The sequence below is a fragment of the Paroedura picta genome, chromosome 2 (assembly GCF_049243985.1).
Source record: "Paroedura picta isolate Pp20150507F chromosome 2, Ppicta_v3.0, whole genome shotgun sequence".
Lineage (NCBI taxonomy): Eukaryota > Metazoa > Chordata > Lepidosauria > Squamata > Gekkonidae > Paroedura > Paroedura picta.
Genome location: NC_135370.1, coordinates 61790260 through 61813167, shown reverse-complemented (window position 1 = coordinate 61813167; position 22908 = coordinate 61790260). Strand labels below are relative to the sequence as shown.

Sequence of the window (22908 nt, the reverse complement as noted above, 5' to 3'; positions counted from 1 at the left end):
ATCTGACGTTTTCAGAAACAATCCAGATATTATAAGGAAAGAGGCCAACAAAGAGGAAGTCATTGTCATCATGATCAGTCTACACCCAGGAGGCTCAAGGACAACTTTCAAATACTGCCTTTTACAAACACCTGGACTCAGACCCCACACAGGAATAAAAAATAAAACTAAACAAGATGATGAAGGAATCACCCATGCACATTCAGGAACAAATTATTGCAGGCACATCACAGGAGCCTTGACCAGGTACCTTTCATCTTCTACCCAAAATTCACAAACATGGTAACCCAGGACACCCAATTGTCTCAGGCACAGGCACTATCACCATAAGGGTATCTAGACACATGGACTCTGTTCTTTCTCAACTTTTTAACCATTGACAACCCCCTTGTACATGCCCACCCATGACCCCTCCCCTTCCCACCCCCTCTGGGCCCATTATTGGCCACTTTGGGATGGGGTGGTGGGTCAACATGAACATATATGGTCATATAAACTACTAAATGTTTGACAATTTTTTAAATATACAAAAATCCCTGTCCCCCCCGCAACGAGAAACTTCCCAGGCCGAAAGCTTCTTTTTGCGGGGGGGGGAGGGAAGCGTGGCCTCCAACGCAAACACACATGCACGGCAGTTTTGCGCAAAACTCACACACGCATGTTTGCGGCCGCGCATGGCGCAAATGCGAATGTGCGGCCGCTGGATCGCCCTCCCCCACCCATCGGCCTGCAGCCTAAAAAAGTAGGGGAACTCTTGACTGCAGTCTTGATCATTTTAATTCCAGAAGAACACCAGAATCCACCTGGAAGTTGCTAACCCTACTGGTGCCTACTCCCAGATAAGTAAATGAGAGATATCAGGAAATCTAATCAAGTTATGTAAGGTTTGACTTTTCAGACATTGATTGACCAGCAGGTGGCGACTAATCCAGTGACAACGCGACTCTATTTTGGCAAATAACTTGGCTGCAGCCATTTATTAACAATCAACCCCCAACGGAGGGTTGGCCCGATGCCAGTAACGGGGAGCCTGACCCCTTCAGCCGTCCGGCTGCCTGATATGAACCGCGGCACTTCAGCTCCACGCCTCACTCCCAGCCGGGAGGATAGGATGCCTTCTGCTGCAGAATTGCCTGGGAAGCGACTGCAAGGGACCCAACAGGTGTCCGCCTCCATTGTTGTCCCCGGGCCCCTGGCCTCCCAGCCGGGTAAACCACGCCCGGTTACCAGCCGGTCTCCTTATTGAGTCCCCCACCTCAGGGAGTCCTGTATGCAGACGGGCCTCCCTACCAACAGGCTCCATACAGAGCATCACCACGGCTGCGACAAAAAGAGACGAACCCAATAACAACAAAAGGGGTGGGTGGGAGGGTTGCTGTCCAGGCTGCGGCCAATGCAAAGAGGGCGAGGGTGTGTGCGCCCAGCCTATTTATAGGCCAGGATCCCTCGCCCCTCTTCCATCAGGCGCAGTGTGGTCCGATGACATCACGGGCACCCCCGCCTCGTCAATGGCGGCCACGCTCAGCCACGACTGCTATATACTCTTACCAGGATCTCCTTTGTTACCCTTTTCCCCTCGATCTCCTTTCAGTCCTGGAAGCCCTGAAAGAAGAAAGAGAAAGTGTGTGCCAGATACTTCATCTAAAACAACTGTTTATTATTTACATTATTTACATACCTATAGAACCTATTCCTTTCTGTCCTTTTTCTCCTGGTGCACCTGGCAAGCCAGGAAATCCTGGTGGACCCATTAATCCATCCAGACCTTCAAAAAGAACCAAAGGACTGTTAAGCAAATAAATAAACTTCAAGAATAATAAACTTCAATAAAATAAAATCAACTTCAAGGCAAAGTAAACTTCAAGAATCACACAAAAAGAAGTTAAGAGCTGGTTCCATATCTGGCGAGTTAGGGAAGATTTATGAAGGTCCTGCATGACAAGCCACCATTGCAGCAGATGTAGCAATATGAAAATTGCTCTGCAGTCGTATGTGCCATGGATAGCCCTTTCTTAAAGTTGTGAGCTCAGACAACTGAGAGCACGTGGAGAGAGCTACTGGGGAGAGTTGCTGCTGACCAGGTGAGGCTATTGTTCTGCCTGGGTGAGGTGATTGCTGGGTAATTGTTGGGAGGCTTAAAAAGGGCTACTCCTCACCAGAGGCGCGAGCCGAAGGGCGAGAGACAAAGGGCTCTTGGCCTGTGGTTCTTGGCTGAGCAATTAGAATCAGTAGATTATATTTCCCTAGTACTTCCACTGCCTAGACATTACAATGGACCTCCAGGACACTCATCCCATCATCTGCAGTGAGTGTGACATGATTGCCTTCCTCCCAGAAGACAAGATGGACTACAGCTGCCCCAAGTGTAAGCTGGTAAGACTTTTGGAGGAAAAGATTAGGGCACTAGAAAACAGAATTATTACTCTGACCCAAAGTAAGAAAGGGGAGGAGTTCGTAGTCCAGAGCTCTGCAACATGGAATAAAGAGAATAAAGAGAATACAACCAGACCTGAAGAGGACAAGGAGGTTGACCACAATAGGGAGCCTCTGCAGGCAGTTCGGAAAAAGACTGAACGGCGAAGGGCGAGACAGTTCTCGGGGCCTTTGGAGCTGCAGAATAGATTTCAGGCCCTTGCAGAGGAGGTGCAAGGGTCAACAAGGGAAGAGGTCCCAAAACAAACTCTAAGACAAAGGGAAGAGGCCATGGGGACAGAAGGAAATGGAGTTGAGAAGAAAAAAAAAGGAGAGTACTGGTAATTGGAGACTCCCTGCTAAGAGGAATGGATCGCCATGTGGCTGGGCCCGACCCCCTAACCCGAGAGGTGTGTTGCTTGCCAGGGGCGAAAATTAAAGATGTTTCAGAAAGGCTGCCCAAACTCCTCAAATCTACGGATCGCTACCCATTTGTGATGGTCCATGTGGGAACGAATGACATGTCCCTGAATACCATCGCTCCTATTAAAAAAGACTATCAAGATCTGGGGAGGAAGCTCAAGCAAATGGGGGCACAAGTGGTATTCTCTTCAATCTTGCCTGTCAAGGGAAGAGGAATGCGTCGGGAGAGGAAGATAATGGAGATGAATCACTGGCTGCGTAGTTGGTGCCGGCAGGAGAGATTTGGTTTCTGGGACCATGGGATAGGCTTTCTTGAGGAAGGCCTACTAGCACCTGATGGACTGCACTTATCGAAACTGGGGGAAGAATGTGTTTGGCAGGAACCTGGGGAGATTCATCAGGAGAGCTTTAAACTAAAGCCACTAGGGGAAGGAGACGATCAACATAGGGAGTGTATGGAAGGAAAACTATCGGAGGCAGCCCAACCGGCAAGGCCAGCTCATAGGGAACCAAAAGTAAAAGGATTCAGATGTCTTTATACTAACGCCCGAAGCATGGGCAATAAAAAGGAAGAGCTGGAACTTCTCATGCTGATGGAAAGGTATGATCTAGTAGGCATCACAGAAACTTGGTGGAATGATTCTCATGACTGGAATGTAATGGTGGATGGATATGAACTGTTCAGAAAAAACAGAATAGATCGAAGAGGTGGAGGAGTGGCACTGTATGTGAAGAAAGGGCTTACCTGTCAGGAAATTCTAGTGAAGGAGAGCATATCTACAGTGGAAAGCATCTGGGTGAAAATAAGCAAGGGGAAAACAAACAGTGTGGTGGTTGGTGTCTGCTACCGACCGCCTGACCAACGAGAGGATGTGGATGCTGCACTTTGTGAGCAGCTTGAGAAAATATCCAAACGGCAGGACCTTGTCATCATGGGTGACTTCAATTTCCCAGATGTGTGCTGGGAAACAAACTCTGCGAAGCGTCCTCAGTCATGCAAGTTTCTGACCTGCCTGGCTGACAATTTCATTTATCAAATGGTAGATGAACCCACAAGAGGTTCAGCCATACTGGACTTAATACTGACCAACAGGCAAGAGTTGGTGGATGAGGTGAAGGAGGTGGGGACCCTAGGGGGAAGTGACCATGTCCTCCTAGAATTCCTTTTGAGATGGGGAGCCAAGGAAGCTTGTAGCCAGACGCGGATGTTGGATTTTCGTAGGGCAAACTTTAATAAACTCAGAGACATGATGAGTGTCATACCATGGACGAGAATGCTGGAAGGGAAGGGAGCATGTGAAGGGTGGGCGCTACTCAAACAAGAGCTATTGCATGCTCAATCAATGACTATTCCAGAAATACGAAAACACTGCAGGAGCTCTAAGAAGCCTATTTGGATGAACAGAGAACTTCAAGAGGAACTAAGAAAGAAAAGGAAAATGTTCAGGAAATGGAGGGAAGGACAGAGCTCTAAAGAAGAGTACCTACAGGTTACTAGGCACTGTAGATCAATCATCAGAAAGGCCAAATCTGAGAGTGAGCTAAGATTGGCCAGGGAAGCCCACTGTAACAAGAAAAGAGTTTTCAGTTACGTGAGGAGCAAACGTAAAGTAAAGGAGGCAATAGGCCCGCTGTTGGGTGCGGATGGACAAACTCTAACGAAAGATGCAGAGAAAGCAGAAAGGCTTAGTGCCTATTTTACATCTGTTTTTTCCCACAGGTCAAAGTGTTTAGGCACATCTAGAGATGGCTGTAGCCAAAGGATAGTGTCTGGGTGGCAGGTTAACATGGATAGAGAGGTTGTCGAGAGGCATTTAGCTGCACTGGATGAGTTCAAATCCCCTGGTCCAGATGAAATGCACCCGAGAGTACTCAAAGAACTTTCCAGAGAACTTGCACAGCCCTTGTCCATCATCTTCGGAACCTCTTTAAGGACTGGAGATGTCCCGGAGGACTGGAAAAGAGCAAACGTTATTCCGATCTTCAAAAAAGGGAGGAAGGATGACCCGGGAAACTACAGACCAGTGAGTCTGACCTCCGTTGTGGGGAAGATAATGGAACAGATATTAAAGGGAGTGATCTGCAAACATCTGGTGGATAATTTGGTGATCCAAGGAAGTCAGCATGGATTTGTCTCCAACAGGTCCTGCCAGACCAACCTAGTTTCCTTTTTTGACCAAGTAACAGGTTTGCTGGATCGAGGAAATTCGGTTGATGTCATTTACTTGGATTTTAGTAAAGCTTTTGACAAGGTTCCCCATGATGTTCTGATGGATAAGTTGAAGGACTGCAATCTGGATTTTCAGATAGTTAGGTGGATAGGGAATTGGTTAGAGAACCGCACTCAAAGAGTTGTTGTCAATGGTGTTTCATCAGACTGGAGAGAGGTGAGTAGCGGGGTACCTCAGGGCTCGGTGCTCGGCCCGGTACTTTTTAACATATTTATTAATGATCTAGATGAGGGGGTGGAGGGACTACTCATCAAGTTTGCAGATGACACCAAATTGGGAGGACTGGCAAATACTCCGGAAGATAGAGACGGAGTTCAACGAGATCTGAACACAATGGAAAAATGGGCAAATGAGAACAAGATGCAATTTAATAAAGATAAGTGTAAAGTTCTGCATCTGGGTCAGAAAAATGAAAAGCATGCCTACTGGATGGGGGATACGCTTCTAGGTAGCACTGTGTGTGAACGAGACCTTGGGGTACTTGTGGATTGTAAACTAAACATGAGCAGGCAGTGTGATGCAGCGGTAAAAAAGGCAAATGCCATTTTGGGCTGTATCAACAGAGGCATCACATCAAAATCACAAGATGTCATAGTCCCATTGTATACGGCACTGGTCAGACCACACCTGGAGTACTGTGTGCAGTTCTGGAGGCCTCACTTCAAGAAGGACATCGATAAAATTGAAAGGGTACAGAGGAGAGCAACGAAGATGATCTGGGGCCAAGGGACCAAGCCCTATGAAGATAGGTTGAGGGACTTGGGAATGTTCAGCCTGGAGAAAAGGAGGTTGAGAGGGGACATTTAAGTATTTGAAAGGTTGTCACTTGGAGGAGGGCAGGATGCTGTTTCTGCTGGCTGCAGAGGAAAGGACACGCAGTAATGGGTTTAAACTTCAAGTACAACGATATAGGCTAGATATCAGGAAAAAGTTTTTCACAGTCAGAGTAGTTCAGCAGTGGAATAGGCTGCCTAAGGAGGTGGTGAGCGCCCCCTCACTGGAAGTCTTCAAGCAAAAGTTGGATACACACTTTTCTTGGATGCTTTAGGATGCTTAGGGCTAATCCTGCGTTGAGCAGGGGGTTGGACTAGATGGCCTGTATGGCCCCTTCCAACTCTATGATTCTATGATTCTATGATTCTACATCACAAAGGCCACTTGCAGAGTAAGACCATAGTCTAGTTCATCGTGAGCAGTTTCGCCCTACCGTGCTCCAGATTTGTTTTCATTCACACTTATGTAAATGAGTACTGATTTAGGCAGCAAATCCATAAAGTAGACTGACAAATGTTGGAATGGATAAGGCCACAAGAGATTCAGAATTAATTTCTACAATGAAGTCAAAGCTCAGTCCACTGACAGCTTGTGGAAAGGAAAAGGCAAATTGAATGTAGGAGCCTTTGTTAATCAAGCACTGATAGCTGATCAGCTCCTAGTTTTTGCCGGCATAGGAAAGAGTTCTCTTTGTTATGTTAATGTAGAGAATTAGATTCTTGCTGCTGAAATCACTACAGAAATGGGAGAACTAATGTGTCTAGGTTATACAAGGTCCATGTCTTGACTAACTGAAGGACACATGACGGTACGGCAACCCAGAAAAAAATAGGCCCACTGTTGGGTGCAGATGGACAAACTCTAACGAAAGATGCAGAGAAAGTAGAAAGGCTTAGTGCCTATTTTACATCTGTTTTTTCCCACAGGTCAAAGTGTTTAGGCACATCTAGAGATGGCTGTAGCCAAAGGATAGTGTCTGGGTGGCAGGTTAACATGGATAGAGAGGTTGTTGAGAGGCATTTAGCTGCACTGGATGAGTTCAAATCCCCTGGTCCGGATGAAATGCACCCGAGAGTACTCAAAGAACTTTCCAGAGAACTTGCACAGCCCTTGTCCTTCATCTTCGGAACTTCTTTAAGGACTGGAGATGTCCCGGAGGACTGGAAAGAGCAAACGTTATTCCGATCTTCAAAAAAGGGAGGAAGGATGACCCGGGAAACTACAGACCAGTGAGTCTGACCTCTGTTGTGGGGAAGATAATGGAGCAGATATTAAAGGGAGTGATCTGCAAACATCTGGAGGACAATTTGGTGATCCAAGGAAGTCAGCATGGATTTGTCTCCAACAGGTCCTGCCAGACCAACCTAGTTTTCTTTTTTTTGACCAAGTAACAGGTTTGCTGGATCGAGGAAATTCGGTTGATGTCATTTACTTGGATTTTAGTAAAGCTTTTGACAAGGTTCCCCATGATGTTCTGATGGATAAGTTGAAGGACTGCAATCTGGATTTTCAGATCGTTAGGTGGATAGGGAATTGGTTAGAGAACCGCACTCAAAGAGTTGTTGTCAATGGTGTTTTATCAGACTGGAGAGAGGTGAGTAGCGGGGTACCTCAGGGCTCGGTGCTCGGCCCAGTACTTTTTAACATATTTATTAATGATCTAGATGAGGGGGTGGAGGGACTACTCATCAAGTTTGCAGATGACACCAAATTGGGAGGACTGGCAAATACTCCGGAAGATAGAGACGGAGTTCAACGAGATCTGAACACAATGGAAAAATGGGCAAATGAGAACAAGATGCAATTTAATAAAGATAAGTGTAAAGTTTTGCATCTGGGTCAGAAAAATGAAAAGCATGCCTACTGGATGGGGGATACGCTTCTAGGTAGTACTGTATGTGAACGAGACCTTGGGGTACTTGTGGATTGTAAACTAAACATGAGCAGGCAGTGTGATGCAGCGGTAAAAAAGGCAAATGCCATTTTGGGCTGGATCAACCGAGGCATCACATCAAAATCACAAGATGTCATAGTCCCATTGTATACGGCACTGGTCAGACCACACCTGGAGTACTGTGTGCAGTTCTGGAGGCCTCACTTCAAGAAGGATGTAGATAAAATTGAAAGGGTACAGAGGAGAGTGACAAGGATGATCTGGGGCCAAGGGACCAAGCCCTATGAAGATAGGTTGAGAGACTTGGGAATGTTCAGCCTGGAGAAAAGGAGGTTGAGAGGGGACATGATGGCCCTCTTTAAGTATTTGAAAGGTTGTCACTTGGAGGAGGGCAGGATGCTGTTTCTGCTGGCTGCAGAGGAGAGGACACGCAGTAATGGGTTTAAACTTCAAGTACAACGATATAGGCAAGATATCAGGAAAAAGTTTTTCACAGTCAGAGTAGTTCAGCAGTAAAATAGGCTGCCTAAGGAGGTGGTGAGCTCCCCCTCACTGGAAGTCTTCAAGCAAAGGTTGGATACACACTTTTCTTGGATGCTTTAGGATGCTTAGGGCTGATCCTGCGTTGAGCAGGGGGTTGGACTAGATGGCTTGTATGGCCCCTTCCAACTCTATGATTCTATGATTCTATAACGAAGTTTGGTTTTGTCAGTGCCTGGTGGAAATAACCATAGAGCTGCCTTGAGTTCCCTGAGGGAATAAAGGCAGAATAGCAACGTAAGTTTTTAAACAATCTATCTTTAAAAGAGAAACAAAATTGTATTGCCATATAGTGTACCTTTTTCTCCAGGAGTTCCTGTGAAACCCGTCATACCTGAAAGAGAGCATATAGGTTTGGCTAATACATAGATGCTTCCCTGTCTCATGGCCAGCTCCAAAGGATATCAGAATGGTATGCGAGATAGAGAACAGAAAAGCATCCAGACAATAGGACTGTGTTCATGCTTACCTTCAGCCACTTGCCTGCACAATAAGGCTATTTCCTGAGCTTAAAAATGGCACCTACGGTTTAGATTTGGTATTGAGCCTTGTTCTCTTACCCTTATTGCCTTGTTGCCCTTTGTCACCCTTCTGTCCTTCAGCACCAATTGGTCCTCTTGGCCCCACATCTCCTTTCTCACCAGGCGTTCCTTGAATTCCAGGGAGGCCTATGAAACAAAACTCCTTTTAAATGTTAAGCCTGATATAGGGGGGGGGGCGTTGCTGATGAGATGAGTTCTCAGGCATTAAAGAAATAACACATTGATATTATTATTCACTATATTAAGGATTCAGCAGCCACTTATTTGAGAATTATCACATAACCAACAGGGGAGAGTCCTGTGACTGGCCAATTGATCCTGCTCTTGTCCATTTTGCATTTTCAGTCTCAGAATTGGTCATTATGAGCATGGACTTGATTTAACAGGCCAGCCATTTTTGGGAAGGTCTTCACTGAAAAACTGTGTGCACTGTACTATAAGAGGGTAGGTCATACAACATGGATGCAGCTGACTTGTGCTGGAACCCAAGGAACAGTTCCAGTGAAGGGATGGTGTGAGGGGAGATATTTGTCTCAGGTGCATTGGGTCATTAATCATAATACTCATGAAAGGAATGGGATTGGAGGGAGGGAACCAGTCTCTTGTTTAGATTGTTATTGTCAGGTGCTAAGTCATGTCCGACCCATCGCGACCCCATGGACAATGATCCTCCAGACCTTCCTGTCCTCTACTTGTTTAGATAGACACTTTTAATACCGACATAATGTTAATAATATTGTACACAACCTTCAGCCCCCCTCCCCGACATACATGGAAATGCAATACAGAAGCAGCCATAATCTGACTCTCTCTGATCGTTTCTGCATTAGGAGATATAACTGGTTTTAGCTTTGCTTTGGATTTGCTTTAGATGCTGTGAGTTGACCCTAGCCTTTCCACATTTGGGATCCCCCCCCTTATTTCACAGCCTGAAATCTGCAGCATGCTTTCTGCACTGAGTCTGATGGAGGCAGCCTACCAGCCTGCTTTGCTCCCTTCCCTTTTTCCAAAAATGTGTGTTTTTTTCAAAACGGTGCCTGCTTGCACCTTTGTTTTCGTTGCACCCTTTAATCCCACCATTTTGTGCCCTTGATTGCCTCCCCTTCCCCCAAAGTGTTCTGAATGTAATTTTTAAAAAACCTGTTATAACATTATAACATAATGACACTGCTGTGTAAGACTGTAAGACTTTATTTTAGAACTTAGAAACAGTATTGTAACACAATCATCCTTTACCTTTTTCACCCTTCTCTAAGGGTAATTGTGTTACAACACTGTTTATAAGTTTTTAAAAAGCAGTCTTGTAGTCTTACACAGCAGTGACATGTTATAACGTTATAACTCGGCTTTTTAAAAATTGTATTGGGGGGAAGGGAGGAGGCAATAAAAAGGCAGATATTTCAGAATGGAGGGGGGGGGAGAGGGAGGATGGCAATGAGAAAAAGGGCTACCCAGTTACATGCATTATCACTTTTGGCAGCCCTGAATTAGACCCCATTAGTCCCCATTTTAAAAATGAAAATTGGTTTTCTGGAGATTCCTTTGCTGCGGGACAAGTGAGGGAGCAATTCTGGTCTGTGCCTGAATAGGCACATTTCAGTGCAGAAACACAAAACTCCCAACCCTTTAAAAATGCATATCTAAACAATATCCCTTGTGCAGACTTTGTCTCTGGGTGTGGCTCTTTCTCTGAATCATTCATAAATGAAGGGTGGGAACCACAATTTAAACTTGCATGGCCTCTGTTAGCTGCTAGAGGAGCCCAAATCTTCATGCATGTGCATAATACTCTGTGGCTGTTAGGAAATCTTCTAGCCAGAAACAGGAACTTTTCCCTCTGTACTCTACTATAGTAAGAAAGAAGCCAGCTGAGAGGAAGGGTGAGGAAGTTCTCTGGGCTTCGGTATCTTCTCAGGCTTCAGAGTGACCTTGTGAACTCAAGTGACTCATTGGCTCCTCTTGACCTCACGGAGATTTGAAGCCATTTAGTTCAGCCTGGGCAGCTGTCAGTTATGGCCTTGTCTTCCCACTGATAGTGCCTCTTGTTCCTGTATTGTGGTTGACAATCCACTCCTATGGCATTTCCAACTTTTCTGACATCCAATGCTGATTTCTTGCATTCTGCTCTGCCACTTCCCATGTACTAACGGGGGAAGAAATCCCCCTGGGACACATGGTCCATGCCCAGAGTTCTGCATGTGCAAGCACAACTCTGGGGCAGAAAGAGTCCACCACGCCTCACCATAGCAGTGGGGAGGAGGGTTTTTTTTTACACCACTGTGGAGGTGTGGGTGAAAAAACTCCCCATAAAGTGCCATGGCATCACAGCACTGCAAAACGCCATGGAACCAAATGGGGCATTTTTTGTCCCTGCTGGGACACCACAGATAGGAGAAGGAGCCGGGCCTGACATAGCCACCAGTGGTGCCTACATTTAAAAAGGGAACACAGAAAAATCAGCATTTCCTTAATGTAGGGCAGGCCAGGGCCAGGAGGGGGCTGACAGAGACATCATGCATAAGCGGGGATTTGCCCCACTGTCATTAAGGCACTGAAACAGCCTTTTCCCCACCTGTGCATAATCAGTACCAGTGAAATTTTCACCTCCAATTCAAATCATAGAAAGACAATTATCTTAGAAACTACTTAAAACTCTTGCACAGTACAAAGCTCTTGACAAATCATACCTTGATATCCCCTTTCTCCCCTTTCTCCTTTTGTTCCTGGTTCTCCTTTTGGTCCAGTAAGCACAAGATGACTTGCATTTCCATTTTCACCTGGAATACCTGGATGAAAAAGAAATAACATTTGTGTGCATTTATTGCACACAATGGTTGCCATACTGATATCATAGGATATTCTGAATGACTTCCCTTGGAGCTAGTCAGGTAGGTACAAGAGGAAGAGCTGGGTTTTTGTATCTTGCTTTTCACTATCTGAAGGAGTCCAAAGTAGTTAACAAACACCTTTCCCTTCCTCTCCTCACAGCAGACACCCTGTGAGGTAGGTGAGGCTCTAAGAGAACTGTGATTAGCCCAAGGTCACCAGCTTGCTGAAAGTGAAAGTGGGGAATCAAACCCAGTTCCACAGATTAGAGCCCACGGCTCTTACCCACCAGACCATGCTGGCTATCAAGACTATCAACCTCAGATGGCTCTAGCCAAGTACATTATATAAAGGTTACAGTCGCCATAGGTTGACATCCTGTTGTTAGTAGTCTATTCCCTGGGCGGGTTCTTCCCCACCTTTGCACTTTAGGAATGGGGGAACAGACATACTTGACACAAAATGCACAGACCATCTAAACCTTCTCCCTTGTCTGTGTAATGTTCATATAATTCCTTTCAACAAGAAATGGTGGAAACTGCTTTAGGGGTTCAAAAGATGGTAAATAATGATAAATAATAAATATGGTAAATAATGAACTAAATGTATGCAGACCTGGAGTTTTGGGGATGGAGCCTGGGGAGGGTAGAATTTAGGAGAGAGCCTCAGTTGGTATGATGCCACACAGTCCACCCTCCAAAGTAGTCATTTTCTCTCAGGGAAATGTTCTCTGTCGCTTGGAGGTCAGTTGTAAGAGATGTTCAGGTGCCACCTGGAGGTTGGCAATCCTAATGCACAGACAGACACCCCATCCTCCATGCCAGGGTGAGGATTTTCTGCTGCAGGGTAAGCTCCATTGCACTGTGACTTCACTCCTATGTGAAATCTGTATCTGGCCCAAATCCAGGCTCTCTCACCATGTTCTGAGAGATCTTTCAACTTGGTAAAAATGTAGGCACATGGCATGTGTCTCTAGTTTATATTTATACGGCACATTTTATAAGGAAACTTTTTCAGAGGTATCTGGCTGGACATTCTTGGAAATGTATAGGTATGCATGGAAATCAGATTTGTGAGTACCTGTGTGTTTGTTATATGTGAGGACAAACTTTAAGAAACACTGCCTCGGAATGCCAGTCACTGTGGAGAGGCAAAAATAAAGGGAGGTTTATGGCCTCTGTAGGCTTTCTGGGGGCATCTGTTTAGTCACTATGGCAAACAGGATATGGACTAGATGGATCATTGGTCTAACCCCAGCAGAGCTCCTGTTATGGTCTTACATTCACAAAAGGACACCGGTTTGTTCAAAGGAGACAAATTCAGATACCAAATGGACTGGGGTAAATCAAGGTTATTGCCATGTTGCAATTACTCTGAAATTATGGAAGAGCAACATACAAATAATTATTTTGCTGGCTGCTTATTTAATTCATTTATGCCCCACCTTTCTCCCCAGTGGAGACCCAAAATGGCTGACATCATTTCTCCTCTCCTCTCCTCTCCTCTCCTCTCCTCTCCTCTCCTCTCCTCTCCTCTCCTCTCCTCTCCTCTCCTCTCCTCTCCTCTCCTCTCCTCTCCTCTCCTCTCCTCTCCTCTCCTACCTGTGTGATGTAGGTTAGGCTGAGAGAGTATTCAGTGAACTTCCTTGGCAGGACAAGGGATTCAAACTCAGGTCAGATACCAGTCCAGCACTCTTACCCACAACACCACACCACACCGGCTCTTGATAGACATGTGTGGAATGCTAATGTTAAGTTGTGTGATGCTTAGTCAGTGAAGGGAAACTACATCGCCCAACATACCTGGATCTCCTTTGATTCCCTTTGTTCCCGCTATTCCTAAAATGAACATACAGGAACACTATTAATAAAAAGTTGTAACAAGGGAGGTTGGACATCCCATGATTTTTAGCTTCCATTACCACATTTTATTTATTTATCTGAAACATTTCAGCCTTACTACTGTAAAGAAGCTTGCAAAAAGCAAAGCAATGAAACCATTAAAAGACAAGATAATGCCACCAACAGATCAGCAAGAAGGAAATTCAACCACCAGGAGATAATTAAAACTGAGAAAGTCTAGGAATGTATCACTACTTAAATGTAACAATTAAATATAAAGAAAATGGCAAGATTAGAACAGCAGCCAGTTAAATAACAAAACAGGTATTTCACCCTTTTCTCCCGGGACACCAGGAGGTCCTCTCATTCCTGGAATTCCTAAAATATAAATACAAACAATAAGATTGTAGTTATATGCACAACTACCTCTGATGAAAGGCAGTGGACTGAGAGAGCTAACCCCTTCTAAACCCATTGACTTCAAAAGACTTAAAAGAATGTGACTTTGCTTAGAATCACTATCTTTTACAGTGGAACTAGGAGTAAATATACATAGGACTGGCCTGCATTTGTTCTTATACAAGAACACTTGCTGGGGGTCAGTAAAGAGGGGCAGGCACATATAGAAATATCTAGAATCCTGCAAGGAAATGTGATGGGGACAGGGAAGCTGCAAAGGTGAAGACATGGGCCAGGGAAGTATCTGTTAACTGAGATGCACTGTTCCATAGTGTAGAGAGAGAGAGGGGTGCCTGTAAGATTCCCTTGTTTACTTTCACTCTAAGAAGCCTACCAAAATCCCTTTTGATTGCTCCCTTTATTTCAAAGCAACGCATACTATACATAGGATAAGAGCCACAAGGCCAGCGATATCTTCCACAAAGACACAGACCCATCAGTGATTTTGGGAAATTCCTGTAACAGACTAGGCGTAAATACTACATAGCACTTGGCATGCTATAACTCACATTCTCTTTCCTATTTCAGTAAAATTATAGGGGGTTTCGTAGGTGGACAGTTCCTATAATTACCATTGTCTCCTTTTGTTCCTGGATGTCCAACACCTGAAATACCAAATGCATTCTGTTTCAAAATCAGCTTAGTTTTGTTCAGAATTATTACATATGCTCTCTGTGACTTGCTTACCCTTTGGCCCTAGATCCCCTTTGTTTCCTTTTAGACCGAACTCTCCTTTTTCACCTTTGTCTCCTGAAAAAAAAAATGGCCATATATATATTTGGCTGGTTAGAAGGTACAATTCTTGTCAAGGTTGTAACGCTGTCCTTGATTTGATTTAACAAATTACAATTAACAATTTTTGTGGATTTCTCATTCAATCTTACTGGTCTTCTGGCCAGGCCATAGCACCAACTGCAAGTTGCCGTTACGCCGAATTTGGTATAGTTATTAGTTTTACCACCATTTGGGGTCCAGCTCCCAATATATTTCTGCATCTTTTAATGAAGAAGATCTGCTTTTTGTACCCCACTTTACTATCTGAAGGGGTCTCTAAGTGGCTGACAGTCACCTGCTCTTCTTCTCCCCTGTGAGGCAGGGGAAGATGAAAGTGCTCTGAGAGAAACTGTGGCTGGCCCAGCTGACTGCCTGTGGAGGAGGAGTGCGGAATCTTCAGACTTGAGGCCGCCGCTCTTAACCACTATACCAAGCTGGCTCTCCACGAACAGGCAGCATGAGTGAAAACTAACCTTTTTTGCCTTGGTCTCCTTTTGTTCCTGGAACTCCTCGTTCTCCTTTGGCACCTCAACATGGAAAAAAAGAAACACACAGTGATTATTTCATTTTACTGAGTTTTGAAAGGCAGAAATGAAAACAGGGCAGCATCGCTAAATCCTCATTGGCCTAGTGTACATTCAGAAGTTTGGACCACAGCCTGAGTTCTTTAACTACTCTTAGTTTAATCCAAACAGAACTTGAGAATCATTTCACATTCAAGTTTTTCTCCCTTCTAAGCTATAACATGAAAGACAGCACTGCCTACATATCTCTTTTTTAAGAAGAAGAAGAGTTCGTTCTTATACGCCACTTTTCTTTACTCTAAGGCGTCTCAAAGTGGCTTACAATTGCCTTCCCTTTCCTCTCCCCCCAACAGACACCCTGTGAGGTAGGTGAGGCTGAGAGAGCCCTGATATCACTGCTCAGTCAGAACAGCTTTATCAGTGCTGTGGCGAACCCAAGGTCGCCCACCTGGATGCATATGGGGGAGTGGGGAATCAAACCCAGCTTGCCAGATTAGAAGTCCACACTCCTGACCACTACACCAAGATGGCTCTCTTTTAGACCACATATATATAACCTGAGAAGCATGCATTGCACAACCAGCTATAACCAATCATATATTAAACAGTACTTTGTCAAGTGAAGGCCCCTATGTCTTTACCTTTCTTTCAAGATACTTGAGCTGACCTATGAAAACTCTGCCCTTCTTGATTGACAGATATTTTCTGCCAGTTTTTGAATATTTCTGTATTGGAGACCCAAAGCAATGACTTCATAATTCACTCTTCCCTTTGATCGTCACAACAGACCTTAGGAGAGTGGATGGCCCATCATTGCCTAGCAAGCTTCTGTGGCACAGTGGGGATCCCAGCCAGAGTCTCCCAATCCAACCACTACAACATGCCAGATCAACATGCAGCTAAATTAACTGATCTACCCGTTCAAATTTTACAAGAAATGCTGGAAGGTGAAGAGTGGAATATATACTGACCTGGAGGTCCTGGAAGACCTTTTCCTTCAAGTTGTTCTGAAACAGACATTGATATCAGTTGAAAATGCTCAGACCTTTTTAAAAAACCCTACCAGTGGTTAAAAAAAAGTCTGCAATGCACGCTGCACCTCAGTCTTCTGCAGAAATGCTTAATTTTTCTTCAAGGAGCATGAGTCCTATACTTAATCTGTATCTCCCCATACCAACCTATGCAGCATCTTCTTGCAGCTCAGCAAGGGCTCCTGGTAATTTGGTAGTTCCATCTTCCTTTGATTGGTCTCAGACATTTTTGCTAGCTGCCCCATCTACTGTCTAACAAGCCACTCCCCATTCTGGCTGTCAGAAACCGCTGCAACAAAGCTTTCTGAGGAGGCTTTTTGATGGCTCGCCAAGGTTTTCACAATATAATGTCTGGTTGTCAATTTGCCTGATGTGCTTCCATTGTGTATAAGATAGGACAGAAAAGCTATGAAGCTAACTATTCAAATATTGAAAACAGGGTTTGGTCAAGCCCTGATAAACAAGGCATCACATGTTAATTTACAGGGTTTGCATTATCTTCATGTACTCTGTCTTGTCTAGGAAGCCAGATTTCCCAGAATAGGGGAAAATTTGAGGATAAAGGGTAGCAGTGTTGATGGGAGGTGGGATTAATAATTGGGGAGAAGTGTTGATTTCTGCACTAAGAATCGTGTAATCAGCTGAAATATAGGCTGATCAAACAAACCAGCAACACCAATTCTTAACTGCATCATGGAACTGCATAATCAGTGAAGAACCTCTTTTCCCTGACCTGTGAAGCCTTGCTGGGAGAGGTGCATGATTGTGAATTGGACAGGCCCTGCTGAACCTGATCTAAATATCTGTCATCTGGATAGACACATGCAAGTGCTGCCATTTTATTTACAGTCCTCAGTCCTCCTGATCTGGATCACCCAGGCCAGCCCGATCTCATGAGGTCTTGGAAGCTAAGCAGGGTCGGCCTTGACTAGTATTTGGGTGGGAGACCTCCAAGGAATCCAAGGGGCATGGTGCAGAGGCAGCCAACGCCAAATCACCTCCAAACGTCTCTTGCCTTGAAAACCCCATGGGGGCCAGCTGTGGCTGGATGGCAACAACAACAACAAAAGTGTATTTAATATGCTCGTTACAAGGGTGGAAAAAATATTATACAGCAAGTGGGTGAGGTAAGGACACACCTGTAACATTGTCAATTTTCAGTCGCAGTTGTTGGTTGCTCAGCTTGATGATGTGGATTTCTTCCTTTATGTTTCCCATCCAGCTTCCTTCCCCTCTCTGGAAGTTCATTTCCCCATAAATCGGTCCAGTTTTATTGGGAAAGGAATTCTCCTGGTTTTCTGTTATGTGATCTAGCTGTTTGACGTTCTTATAGACTGTCAAGATTGAAGGCAAGAAGTCATTAAAAAATGAAATGGGTATTAGCCCTCCACCTATTTCTTCAAGGAGCTATTATCCAAACGTACTGGTTTTCTAATGGCAACCTTAAATCCTTTCCAAGGAGATGCCATAGAATGACTGACTGTTCCTATGCTGCTGCTACCAGCTGGTCAAGCCTGAGGGACCGTGGTCACAGCATCAGACACTGCTAGCCTCTGTAGCAGCCTTTCTCAACTTTTTTACTGTTGAGAACCCCCTGAAACATTGTTCAGGCTTCGAGAAACCCCAGAAGTGGTGCAATAATGCAGAATATGGTTGGGAAGCAGAGCTGTGTACATGCCCACCTGGGGCCCCACCCCCTCCAGGTCCATCACTGGCCATTTTGGGAGAGGGAAGCAGGTCAACATGACTATATATGGTCATGATACCTGATAAATGTTTAACCAGTTTTAAATATACTATTGCTATTTGGGAAATCCTTACAGGGACATCAAGGAACCCCAGGGTTTCATAAAACCCTGATTGAGAAAGCATGCTTTAGAGCAGTGGTCCCCAACCTTTTTTATCACCGGGGACCGGTCAACGCTTGACATTTTTACTGAGGCCCGGGTAGGGGTAGTCTTTTGCCAAAGGATGTCACTGCTGCCTGAGCCCCTGCTCCACTTGCTTTCCTGCTGGCACCCTGTTTTCCCGCCTCCCGCTGGGGGGCGCTGCCAGCAGTAGCTGCACAGTGCCACGCCAAGGGTGATCCCCAGTCATGGCGACCACACGAGAGCACCAAAGGTGAGCTGGCGGCAGAGTGGCAGGGCAGCCCCCAAGGCAGCAGCCGGGGAGGAGGACAAGGCGAAGCCGCGGCCCGGTATCGACTGATCCATGGACTGGTACCGGTCTCCGGACTGGGGGTTGGGGACTACTGCTTTAGAGTATGTAAATGTAGGCATGGAAGGTAACCCCAATGCTCTCTTACACACTGCAAGTTGTGTGGGAATAGATGCATAGCAGCAGATCCCATGCCATTATTCATCCACTTGATTTATGCCCCATCTTCTAAGCAAGGAGGCTTATATTGTTCTCCAGGTTATTCACTACAACCCTGTGAGGTAAATTACGCTAAAAGTCTCTGACTGGCCACCCAACAACCTTCTATGGCAGAGTGGAGATTCTATGGCATTGGCTCTCTTTATAGGTAGGGTATGCTCCTGAGCTCAGTTGTGAACCATGAAGTGCAAAAAAAAAAATCCATGCTTCACATGCATGTGTGAACTGATCCTCATTCTTCTGGCTCCATGAGCATTTATAATGTTCCAAACTCATTTTAGAAAAAATAAGTTTGCACAGACATGTTCAGTTTTATCTCTCAGGGTAACTATTTCATAGTCACGCGGCTTTGGGATGATTTTTTAAAAGTCACTAATATAAAGTCACCAGTTTGTCCCACTTTTGGAGGGACATCTGGGGGTACCTGGCAAATTGTATTTATGTTGAAATTAAAAAATATATATTACAATACTTTTTTGTGTTCTATGTGTTCTATGAAACTTTTTGTTGCTCTATATAGACTAAATTTTTAATCAAGAACCCCCCCCCCCAGTCAATGGTGTCCCGCTTTACGAATGTTAAAATCTGGTCACCTTACACTAATATCATGTAGTAGAGAAAGTATTATAAAAATCTAGCCAGCCTACCATTGTCCTTATGAGAACAGAGATGTCTTACGTTTGGCTGGATGTCAAAGCTTCTGGGGAAAGGTTTGAGAGGCAAGAGTGATATATTTACCCTGGAAATTTGTCTTCAGTGAATCCTTTGTTTTCTGGGGGGAGGGGGGGCTGCTATCCACATTAGAAATGCCTTAAATCTTTTAGATTAGATTACACTTGTGAAGCATTATGTTAACATGTACAGGGGTTTTATTCAGGCATGTGCAAATATTTATAATGGAATGCTTCCTGGAACTTTAAGGTAATTGTGGCAGACAATCATCCCCCAAAATATAAACTGATTTATTCATATTCTAAAAGACAGCAGTCAATCAAGAAATGGTTCCTGGAAGCCAGCTTTATCAGCATGCCTCCCTGGGAGTAAATGGGTTTCTCCTTCTGGCGCAAGTGTCTTTTCCCCATCCAGGACCTCATCCTTGGTGGTGGGACGTGCCAGACTCTCCCTTTCTCCCTAAGGATCATACCTGAGATAGACTGATAAACAAGATACTGAAAATGTCCTGTATACATAATCTTTGCTGTTTGATCCAGGACAGTTTGATAACATTTAGGAGAAGAAGAGTTAGTTTTTATACCATACTTTTCACTACCCAAAGGAGATTCAATGTGGCTTACATTCGCCTTCTCTTCCTCTCCCCACAGCAGAGAACCCTGTGAGTTAAATGAGGCTGAGAGAGCTCTGAGAGAACTGCTCTGTGAGAACAGCTCTAACAGGACTGTGACTAGCCCAAGGTCACCCAGTTTTAAGACTGATTACCTGTATAAGACAATATCCCGAAGCCTGCAGTGAGCATAATCAGGTACACTATAACCATAGTCCATGCGCAGTTGTTGGAACACCTTTTCTGGCTTTTGGGTTCTAAGTGTTGTGGGAAAAATTAAAGAAATAAGTAATAGAGACATGTCATTCCTGAATGATCAATGTATAGGGTGTGATACATTGATCTTTAAGGCTACAGTCCTAGGCACAGTTATTTTGGATAAAATCCTACTGGATTGGATCGTAAGGATTTATTCTGCACAGTGAGAAAGGGAACAACCCTAAACAGGTCTGCTCAGAAGTAAGCACCATGTTATTCAGTGAGACGAACTCCCTGGGAAGTGTCCTTAGGACCACAACCACAGTCTTTTGATGGAGCAAAACTACTTTTGCCAGAGCAGGAGAGGTATAACATCCAACCCACTGAAATCATTTACTTAGTACTGAGTCAACAGGAGTACGATGGATTTTTAGGGATTAATGGTGCCCTTGGATTATCAAGGGTATGATATTCTGCTTCTTTAAGGTATCTGAAAACTGTGTTTTATTTCCAGATAAAGATCTACTGTCTCTTTCCTCCTTCTTTTCAGAGAAGTCACAGGTCCCTCTGCACAGTTGCTTGGAACCTAGTCCTGTGGTGAACAAATAAGTGCGCACAGGACTGCACCCACATAGCATCCTAATGCTTGTGACCCCCCTGCTTAAGAGCTGTTTCACGCCCTCCTTTTTCTGTGAGGTGAGTAAAAAGAGTACAGTGTGGCTTTTGAGGGGCTTTTGGTGCGTCACTCATCCTGGGGATGCTTCCACACGCCACAGCATTGACTCATCGTTCCCTGAAAGATTTTCTCTTGTGGAAAAACAGTATAGAAGTATATTAAACCAACTAATGGGGTAAACGGAATCTAGACACATGCTGAGCAATTAACAAGGTTGGATTAATACACCGGCTTTCTCTGAAAGGTTATTTCACGTTAACTCCAAGCGAACCATCAATTCCTTTTGGTAACTCCAATCCAAACAAAATAGATAGGAATTGTCCAGGCTATTCCAAATCAGTAATGGATCTTTTTATTTCTTCTTTATATAATGATTCAAAATTTGTAAATCATCCAAAACCATCACATAAATAAATCACAACCAAAACGGGTTCCTAGGTAAATAATATCCCATTTTCCCAAACTTCCTCAGTGTTTGAGATCCTTCATAATATTTTCTTAATATCTTGACGGCTCCATAATATTAATTATCACATGGGCTCTTGGCTCATCATGTTTTAGGTCCTAATTAGCTGGTCTAAGCATGATGAAAACGGAATATTATTTACCTAAGATCCCATTTTGGGTTCCCAGATAAAACACACACACAAGCCATTCCCCATTCATCTGACAGACATACAAACAACAAGTCTTTTGTTAATCACCGAACGAGCATGACTGTGTTTCTCTGGGCAGTTGTTGAAATAAGGCAGTGCCATATGATACCACAATGAAAAGTGCTCTGACAGTCTTGCACTATGGATCTCTCCCACATCATCTGCCATTATCAGTCAGTGAAAATACTTTACCGCTTATTTCAAAGGTTGTGATTCCAGATGATGCAAACTTCATCATCCCCGTATGAGTTAATGCTTTGTGGTCACCGAAGAGCTCGTCTTCATTCAAACAGGCTTGGTTATCCATGCTCAAATTTTAACTGATAAGTAAAGGACCCGAAGAAAGGGGGTCTCTTTATTTAATTACTAAATATGCATGAAGATGGGTGTTTCCTATTTGCTAGGGGGAATTTTGTACTAGCCTTGCTGGAAAAGAAAACATCTGAGGTGGCATATTTCGCACTTCCTCCCCAAACTTCTAACTTGCCAGTGTGTTGTTCTTAATGCAAGACTCATCTTCTCTAAGGTGACTTCTGTTGGTAGTATGGATGCTTCTTATCTACCTACTTCATTTTTAGCCCACATGTCCTCCAAGGAGTTCCAAGTGGCAAACGTGGTTCCCCCATCTTCATTTTAGTGTCATAACGGCCCTATGAAATACATGGACTGTTTCAAGGCAGCATGGGCGTGGTTTGAGGTGGGATCTCCCAGTTCTTAGTCCAACACTGTAGCCACCGCACCACATGGGTTTACTACAACATGTGCCACTTTCAAAAAATGGTGACATTAAGCATTTCATACCCATAACAATAATCTCCAGATCATAATGCAATAATTTCTTTGCATCTAGAGACTGCCCACAATATGAAGTTTACCTAGTTTGTACAGAAATCCACCCACAAAAGAATAAACAAAACAAAACAAAAACCATGCAGATATTGGGCTTTCTGAACTTGGGGAGTGGAGGGCAAGAAAAAAATACATCTAAGTAGGAGCCCACTGTAAGCTCTTGGAACAGTTATTAGAACTTGTACTGTCCATTTGCATAGCATTTGAGGGGAATGCCAATATGGATCCATACAGCTGCACTGAAATGTCCCTCTGTCTGTCGAGTACATTTCGATTCCGCCCTTCCTCAAAGAAATTCAGAGCAGCATATATGGTTCTTCCTTCCTCATTTTATCTTTTCAACAACCCTGTGAAACCACTTTTGCAGAAAGAGAGCCAGAGGCCCAGGTCTCTTGGCACAATGCAGGTTTGAGCTGGATCTCCAAGAATCCAATTCAATGCACTAACCAGTATACCACACTGATCAGAAGGAGTTTTTAGAAGTTTATCATCATCTCAATAATAAGCTTGTGGTATTCACCTTTCTAGCATGCTTCACCTTGTAGTTTGCAGGACCAGAGTAAGACTTCATGAGGCCCAAACTAGATCAAGAACCACCAC

The 22908-nt window shown here is 44.4% G+C and overlaps 1 protein-coding gene across 2 annotated transcripts in view; it reads right to left on the bottom strand.

The window, feature by feature from the left end:
* The window catches only part of MARCO (macrophage receptor with collagenous structure), a 29244-nt gene extending 7434 nt beyond the window's left edge, over window positions 1-21810 (bottom strand). For both annotated transcript variants that reach the window (XM_077320288.1, XM_077320289.1), the window contains exons 1-14: window positions 21652-21810; window positions 20085-20186; window positions 17411-17605; window positions 16212-16247; window positions 15190-15243; window positions 14630-14692; window positions 14515-14547; window positions 13817-13861; window positions 13445-13480; window positions 11504-11602; window positions 8835-8942; window positions 8573-8608; window positions 1679-1765; window positions 1549-1602 (exon numbers count right to left, since the gene is read on the bottom strand). In XM_077320288.1, the coding sequence (XP_077176403.1) occupies window positions 1549-1602; window positions 1679-1765; window positions 8573-8608; window positions 8835-8942; window positions 11504-11602; window positions 13445-13480; window positions 13817-13861; window positions 14515-14547; window positions 14630-14692; window positions 15190-15243; window positions 16212-16247; window positions 17411-17605; window positions 20085-20186; window positions 21652-21766 (1063 nt within the window). In that variant the 5' untranslated portion in view covers window positions 21767-21810. The remainder of the gene's footprint in view (window positions 1-1548; window positions 1603-1678; window positions 1766-8572; window positions 8609-8834; window positions 8943-11503; window positions 11603-13444; window positions 13481-13816; window positions 13862-14514; window positions 14548-14629; window positions 14693-15189; window positions 15244-16211; window positions 16248-17410; window positions 17606-20084; window positions 20187-21651) is intronic.
* Window positions 21811-22908: the final 1098 nt, after the last annotated feature.